Source organism: Lactuca saligna, chromosome 7 (assembly GCF_052625555.1).
Source record: "Lactuca saligna cultivar CGN05327 chromosome 7, ASM5262555v1, whole genome shotgun sequence".
NCBI lineage: Eukaryota > Viridiplantae > Streptophyta > Magnoliopsida > Asterales > Asteraceae > Lactuca > Lactuca saligna.
The window spans coordinates 160,735,267-160,744,148 of record NC_136423.1 but is presented as its reverse complement, the minus strand read 5'-3'; the positions used below and the strand labels follow the sequence as shown (position 1 = coordinate 160,744,148).

Below are 8,882 nucleotides of genomic sequence, written 5' to 3'. Positions count from 1 at the left end.
ATACTTCATTTTCTATTTCCTTTCAAAAGAAGATTACATGACTCGATCTTTACTGACCTGAAATAACGGGTTGTTACAGAGTAGGTGCAACAGACTTGTCCTTGAAGTTTCTCTCATCAACCCTCAAGAGACCTTGGAGTTTGCTTAGGGTGACCTCTTCTTTGTTCATGTGGTAGGTCATCCTAAATTGGTTGTACATCGGAGGCAAAGAGTAAAGCACCATGTCGATCGCCAAGTCTTCACCAAAGTCAACATTTAACTTGCGAAGGCGGTCGACATACCTTTGCATCTTTTGCAGGTGCACGGTAAAAGATTCTCCATGACCCATCTTAGCGGAGATCATGTTAGTGAAAATCTCGTAACGCTCTTGTCTCGCATTTTGGTGGTATCTCTCCAACAAGTCTTGATGCATCTCGTATGGATACATGTCCTCGTAGGACTTTTGGAATTCGGAGTTCATGGTGGCGATCATTATGCAATGTACCTTCGTTGCATCTCGCTCATGAGTTTCAAAGGCGGTGATTTTGGAGGGAGTAGCAACTTCGGGGTTGATTTTCTCGAGCTTCTCATCGAGGACATACTCTTTATCCTCATCGCGAGCAATGGTGCGAATGTATCTTATCCATTCGCTAAAGTTCGTTCCATCGAAGGTGACCTTTTGGCAAAGGCTCATCAACGTGAAAGAACTAGCAGCAGCGTTGTTTGCGTTCGACATCTATAGAAAGGACAAAGATAGATTAGAATAAGAATCTCTAATTATCACCCAATAAGAAAAATTAGGGCTAGGATCCAACAATAACATTTACATACTAGAAAAGGGATGTCGTAATCTAACATGCAAATAAATTGAAGGTAAGTGAATGACGATTCACTAATTCTCCATTACGAAACTTAAACTATTAGTCCTAAGTGTTTTTGAGAATTCCTAGGTTCGGATGAGATTCATTGAACTATTCAATGGCATGTTTAAATCTCGATATGCCCCTCTCGTTTGTGACTGGGATACCGAGGATCACAAAGCGGGTGTGAATTACCATGCAAATTCACATGGTGCCTTCATTGTAACGATCACCTATTCGATGTGCCGGTAAACCACACACGCTCCATCGAACTATGATAAACAATGAATCACCCTTTGCCACCTTCGCTTAGAACCAATTAGTGTGCCGGTAAACCACACACGCTCCACTAACTTCTTAGCAAGGTGCAAAGTGTAATTTCATGGGATTGCATCAATTCACTTTTCCTAAAGTAACTAAGATTGGGAAATTTTTAAAACGTGTAGTTACTTTGTATTTCTTATTATACTTTTAATGAGAGGATGAGGTTGCCCTATCCTACCCGTTCGGCTAACGACCCTCCACCAATCAAGCAAGCGGTGGGTGTGAGTGTACACCCATTAAGCGCCATTTTATAGGCCGCAAACTTATACCCACCTTATAGATCGGCTTCGTGAATGAGGCCTACTAACGGTAAGACTAGAATTTAGTTATACATATATATATTATTCTAGTAATATCATATTAGTATAGGGTCGCATTTTAAACTTTTCAAAATCTAGGGTTTGAAATTTAAGTTGTCTAAATTAAAACTTTTAATCACAAATATAAATTTCAAAACATTAGGGTAGGTTTTAAACATTTAAAACATGAAGGATCAAATAACAAATAATTCCAATTAACAATTAATATCCTAATTATCTTTATTTGATTTATCCAAGATTTCTTTTAAGATAATTATCAAAATAATTAATCATTATCATATAAGGAAATTAAATATTTTATTAGATGATAAATATCTTTAATTAGATCAAGATAATAGTCATATATATAAAAAATTCGGATTAGGGTTGATCTAATATGATTAAGGTAAGTTTCTATAAGATAAACATGAAAAAATCCCGGTTTTGCCTAATCCTGACGCCCGGACTCGCCGAGTACACAAGGGGACTCGCCGAGTCAGGCCTACTCGCCGAGTCAGTGACCCAAAAACCTAAAAATCGAATTTTGCAGGTTTGTTTCAGTTAATCAAGCAACAATTTAAAGAAAACCAAGCTAGGCTCTGATACCACTGATGGGTTTTAGCCATAAGAACTTTCCTATGTGCGCATGCAAAACCCTAATGCTTGAATCTAGTCTTTCTAATTAAACATGCTTTAAATCCAAGACTTCTAATGGCTAATTAGGTTATATAACAACATTGAAACAGATCTAGAATCATACCTTTGAGTTCCTTGTTGATCTTGTTGTCTTGGAGCTTCTAGAGTCACAAATGTCACTCCTCTAATGGCTTACAAACACCAATAGCAAGCAAGATGATTTAGGAGAGAGGAGAGGGGAGGAATTCGGCCAGAGTGTCTCTACTTTAGATGGTGTGTCGAATTCCCTCACCCCTAGGGTCTATTTATACTTGTAGACTCCTTAAGGGTTACAACCTAAACCCTAATTGGATAATCTTCTCTTAAGGCTATCCAAATCCATTCCATAGATAACCCTATGGACGATTTTGGCTTATCCAAGCCCTAGAAATCGTCCATCCTATCTAGGATAAGGATTCATAGTCTAAAGTGTAACTATCAACCAATTGACAGTTTATACCCTCTTATTTAATTAATCTCTTTAAGTCACCAAATTAATACCAATTAATTTATGACTTATATTAATCAAATAGCCATATATTATTCCTCATAATATTTACTCTCTCTTAACAAATCATCCTTCAAGTTGCTATGGTGAAGGCAATCCAAAAGGACCATGCACAACCGGATATAGTTATAGCCTTAGAAACTATTCCAACAGCAATATCCTTCACGTCCTTTAGCAGATCATTGTACTCTTTTTGTGTCTTAATGATTCTGGATGATGCAGAATGAGAGAATGGTCCATTGATGATGGCTTCCCATATGAGGTACCCATTATCCTCCGATCCAATCACGTAGTCTTCAAAGTGATGCGCCCATACTTCATAGTCATGGGTGTATAAGATTGGAATCTTTATCGTCGAACCGATGCTGTTGGAAATATTAATAGGGTTTGATTGCGTCGCGTCCATTATGATTGTAAAAACCTGTTCAAAGATCAGACTTGTAATAAAGCAGATTAGGGCAAAACAATAAATATCAAGATACGTCAATAAAGAGATGACGGCTCAATAAATATTGATAATTGCGGAAAAACCCTAATGGAAATCTTTTTCACAGAAAAGATGTGTATCAATTACACAGCCTCCTGCTCTGATACCAATTGTTGAGATTAAACCAACCTTTAATCTACAAAGATCGATTAGATCTTGAACAAGTATGTAAATATAAAACTGAATGAACGCAATAATAAGAACAAGTCAAGATGGAATCAAACGTGTCGAATGATTAAACAAAATCCTCAGAAGAGCTCGATAAAGAACATCAACTATAGAGGATTAGAAGATTACAAGAACGATTAAAGAAACCTGTAATTCACTAGATGAATCGCTATTTCGTAGATCTCTAAAACCTTAACCTAATATGCATGCAAGCGTAAACTTATATACAAAACATAAAAGGTTCACGGCTGGACAGGCCCAAACCGGAATACAAAATAACTAATGCTTATCGAGCCCAAAAGACGCAATCTTCAAAAATAATCTCTAGCCCAACAACTTCCTCGGGTTGAGGATCTCCACCAACCTTAGGGATATGGCTACTTATTTGTTCAGCCATCGATCTGAAATACAGAGTAAGACAATATTTTAGAATATTAGGGTTTATTATTACCTAATACTTTTACTTATATATTTCCTATGGTTTGTATCCCTATACTTACAATGATTAAGTTCATATATTGAACTTCCTATAGTTTAAGTCTAAATACCAATCCATGGAATTTAGTTCGCTTAAACTACTGCTCTGATACCATGGTTGAAAGATCCCAACTTTCGTATTTTTGAAAGACCCAAACTTTCATACTTTACAATATCATTACTCCAAAACATGCTACTTGCATATTCATAAAAGCAATATTTTACATTTATAAAGGGATTACAAACTATTGGATACAAACCGACTATTACAAAGTGTTATATATTACCTAACTACCCAGGATATTGTAATTTATACAAACAGAAAGTGAAGTACAAAAGTACTATTACAAACTATTCTAAATCTTTCAACAGTATGTGAACATACTAGTTACTTATCACCTGCAATTGTTAAACATTGATAGGGTAAGCGGTGATGCTTAGTGAGTTCAATAATAGATACAATATAACGGTATGCCATATATATATACATCAATGTGGCAAAAGCAAAGAGGAACAACAAAACATATGTGAAATCATGTGACAAGCGTTCATATCAATCAAAGACTTTATTCAAAGATATACTTTTCAATGCTTGATATACATCAATAAAACTTTGGCCCAAATGGCATAGAAGACATGCAATTTCTGATTAACATCTTGTTAGATTTCAGGCTTATAGTCTTGTCTAACAATTTGCCAATGCCATAGAATAGAAGTGATTCTCTTATGGAGACATGCTCTACATGGCCAGAGGATACGTACTAGTACCAATGTGAATCTAAGTCCTTTCACTGATCACATGGTCAAAGTTATTACATTTTCTATAAACATAGCGAATAAAATAACACGGGAAAATAACTCAGAATAATAACACTGAAAAGCACATAGCACATATAACACATAATATACAATTGTTCCTATATATTGAACTCACATTAAGTTAACCGGGGGTTGAAATAGTAATTTGGACAGCACTTCGGCTTTAAATATAACTTTCTATGTTGAAAACCAGGAGCTTAATTGAAAATCAGGCTCTGCGAAGGTAGGGCTTCAAAACCGAAAAGATAAAATTTCTGGGTTTCTCGGGAGCTTCGAGACGTGTTTCGGGTGCTAAAATTGATACCGGGGCTTCGGGGAAAGTCAAAATGAAGAAAATATGGAAAAAGGGGTGAAAAGTGTGATTTTCTAATCTTAGCCGGGAGGGTTCGTAGGCCTCGTATTTATAGGCGAGAGGGCTCGGATCCAAAGCAATCAAAAGCAAGCACATGGCTCGCATGCGAGCCTCCAGGTGGCTCACTTCGTAGGTCGACACGGGAAGGGCAGGTGGCGGTCTCGGACTAGGCCACTTCTCGGTGACGTAGCTTCCTCGTGCGAGGGACGTGGCAGCAACGAGGGTCTCAGGTGGCTTCGCAGGTTTCGGACACGCAAGGAGGACACGTCTTCGGCTCGCATAGGAACGAGTGACGTGGTCGGTACTGCTCATGCGAGATTTCTCGGATTTTGAGCCCCGAACTTCTAAGATCCATAACTTTCGCATACGAGCTCCGTTTTTTATGTTCTTTATATGCACGCGTAGCTAAAATTACGCTCTACAACTTTCCTTTAGACTTCGTTGGATAATTTTGAATTTATTTTTAATATTATTATTTTAACAGACCAAGACAGGAAAATCCGTTAAAAATTCATAACTTCTTCATCCGATATCCGTATTTGTCAGACTTTTTACCGTTGTACTAGAAATGACGAGACCTTCGATTCTCATTTAGGATGTATTGGTCAAATATCGCTCAATCTAAAATTCGAGTTTTTAGCTGTGTACTGCTAAGTTGAAACTTCGAAAAATCATAACTTCCTCATACGAAGTCAGATTTGGCGTTCTTTTTATTGAATTTTTCGGTTTAACGAATACTATGACTTTCATTTAGATTACTAAGGCTAAAAATTAGTTTATCAAAAACTCACTTTTTACGTCATTCGGTGTCGTGCCGGTTTTGTCGCGGATCTTCAGTTGGTTATAACTTCTTTGTTATAACTCGGATTTCAACGAGGTTTTCACCTACAAGTTTCTAACGAGATTCTCTACAACATCAGATAATAAATTTTTACTTATTTAAAATTTTATATTTTCGCTAAATTTTACTATTTGGCTTTTAATTGGAATCTCATTAGACTTTCAATATTTTCTGAGTGATTCTAAACATAGTTTTACTTCATTTCTAGTAAAAACCATCTGTTAGAACTCAACACTCAATTTCACATAGTATTTCACAATTTTATTCATTACGAAACACGATTTCAAAACGTGTATGTTACATTGGTGTTCAGTATTATCGCATGCACCTACATCATTAAGATATGTAACAACATTCGTATAATTTTGAGGATGCACATAGTGAATCGGTGACTACACCACATTTTCATTTTCAACAACACTATGAAATCGAGGTACATTTGGAGTTGCTTCCTTTTCCGCTGGATATGTTTTCAACTGATGTTTTTCCACTATCGACTCCTTCCTTAGCACATCACCTTCAATAACCACGACAATTACATTCATAGGTTTTTTTTTCAAAACTCTTTAATTACATTGATCAAGTTTCTAACATAACCATCATCAACTATGACAATAATATACTGCATTTTAGGATGACGGGAAGCAAGACTAATATTTGATTTATCTAACAAACTAGTCTTACTTTCACCAAATATAGAAATTCACAAAAAATAATATTTTTCGAAAATCTTACACAAAACTATTCTAGAACTTCCCCAAACGTATCTTAGTTGATAATCATTTATCACTCGCTTTCCGCCAGTTTCAATCACATCAAAAATTTTAGCAGGGGCGGACGCAGGATTTCATACTAGGGGTTGCACGGGAAGATTAGGGGTTGCACGATATTAGAAAAAATAAAAAATTTTAAAAATTTCGAAAATTTTTCCACTGCAGCCGGAAAATTTAGGGGTTGCCGGTGCCATCCCAGAACCCCCATAAATCCGCCCCTGATTTTTAGTAGAAATCATAATATTTTTAATGAAAAATATAACTTGAAAAAATAAACACTAATACTTATAATTTTTTTTTATCTACATTCTATATATAAAGTAGTGAAAATATATAAAACCATAGTCAAAGATGTCAAAAATCATATTAAAAAAGAACAAAAATCGTAGTCAAACTTACAAGCTTTCATTGAGAACGCAACAAATAAGAAACCGCATGTCAAAAAAGTGGAAATCGTGGAGGACTTGAGAGGAAACCGCAGATGGCCATGTGCCGTATGCGATTTTGTGTTTCAAAATGGGCAATTCTACATCTGAGTTAACGAAACTGTGGGATGTTAGCCTCATCAACGGTTTCGTTGGCTATTTTTCGATAAAGCTAATTTTGGCTATTTTGGCTAAATCATTAAGAAATTAAGCTATTTGTAAATATTTCTAAATTACATACTTTGTGTAACTTTTTACCATCTCACCAATTTGACGCTTAATAACGTTCTGAAGGAGTCGCTCTTATTTCCATAGACCTATGGCAAGAGGGAGTGGTTATGGTGGGAGTAGAGCACCAGCTTAGCATCTTCTTTGCCAAGCCTTTTCCGACAACAAGGAAATAACATTTGCCAGCCGAGGAGAGAGAAATCACTGGTATGTACATCAGCTCATTCATATTATGATGAATATGATGATTCATAATAAAGTAAACGACTAGTTGTACAAAAGTGTATCACTTGTAATGACGAATTAGAATTCAATGACGACATATGGAACAAATTAGTATTCAATGACGACATGTGGAAATAATTTACAAGACTATCTTTATTTTTTTTTAATAAGATGCTTAATAAACTAATGTATATAAAGTATATCGCAAAATTTTCCCATATATCACAAAGATAATATGTACATCAAGGGTCTCTTATTTCATGGAATGCAAAACTCCCAAAAAAAAAAAAAAAAAAAAAAGGTTAAATGAAGCTAGTTATGCATCAATATAAAACTAATTTCTTTCACTCTTTTTCACTAAATAACATTTAAATCTAATATGCATAGTAGGGCATCCCATAGCTGCCGTAGTAATATTGGTATGGATTAACTGTAAAATCTAGTGGCGCCACCGTGGGATTTGTTTCCTTTGCGGCGGCTGGTTTCTTCTCCTCCACCGGACCAACACTCAGTAGCTCTGTGTATCCAACACCTTTCCTTAGCAAGGTCGCCAGTTCAACTGAGTCGACATGTTCCCCAGTCACAGCGATTTGGGTTTTATCTGATCCCACGAAAGATGCTGATTCCACACCTGTTCATCAATTTTCAGATCATGATTTAGTCGACTAATTCAATCAATTCCAATTGAGGTTAACAATAATCAGGTATAAAACCCACAATTCAAATTGAGGTTAACATTTACGTTATGAAATTGAAATTAAGCGATTTTTCTGGAAAACGAGAATTAAGTGAAAATTGGGAAGAGGAAACATGATCTTACCGGAGAGACTAACTGCGATTTTCAGAGCCTTACGGATTTTCTTTTCGTTGTTCATTGTGACCTTCACCACAATCTTTTGCTGCAAAACCAATCGATTACACAAATTGAGTTTAACTTATTCGAAAAAAACAAAACAGAATTGAAGTGGATTAGTAAACAAATGTGTACCTTTGCCATTTCTGTGAAGTGGATGATGATTTGACTGTGCCGAGTGTATCTGTATTGGATTTAGTAAATTGGAAAATAAGAGGATTTAAAGAAGACGTGTGAAGATTCAAAGTACTGAGAGGGTATTTATAGAATATTGTCCAGGAGTTCACTGAGGACGAAGACAACAAGGTCGTCAACGCCGTGGGAAAGGAAGCTTCGCACTATTTTATTTTACAAATAATTTAATAACTTTTTTTGGATCTCTGTCAGCAACTTCTGGGACTGTAAAGGCAATAAAGGCACGTCATTTCCTAGATCATATGCATACGTACTTCTTCTTTTTCAAACTTTTGTTTACATGCCTTTCATTTACATAAAAGTTTCAAATTACCCCTTTTTGTTTTTCTACACTACAATTATTTACGTATAATAAACCTCAGTTACAAATTACTAAGTGTAACTAGAGGGTGAG

The 8,882-nt window shown here is 35.8% G+C and overlaps 1 protein-coding gene across 2 annotated transcripts; it reads right to left on the bottom strand.

The window, feature by feature from the left end:
* Positions 1–7,609: 7,609 nt before the first annotated feature.
* Positions 7,610–8,581, bottom strand: LOC145004041 (heavy metal-associated isoprenylated plant protein 46-like). 2 transcript variants are annotated; one of them, XM_078962943.1, is made up of 4 exons: positions 8,429–8,581; positions 8,261–8,339; positions 7,807–8,071; positions 7,610–7,690 (listed from the first exon to the last, which is right to left on the bottom strand). In XM_078962943.1, the coding sequence occupies exons 1-3, from the start codon at positions 8,435–8,437 to the stop codon at positions 7,815–7,817; spliced, it is 345 nt and encodes a 114-aa protein (XP_078819069.1). In that variant the 5' UTR covers positions 8,438–8,581; the 3' UTR covers positions 7,610–7,690; positions 7,807–7,814. The 2 variants fall into 2 exon arrangements, with proteins under 2 accessions (XP_078819069.1, XP_078819068.1); XM_078962942.1 differs by lacking the exon at positions 7,610–7,690 and having other exon boundaries at positions 7,705–8,071.
* Positions 8,582–8,882: the final 301 nt, after the last annotated feature.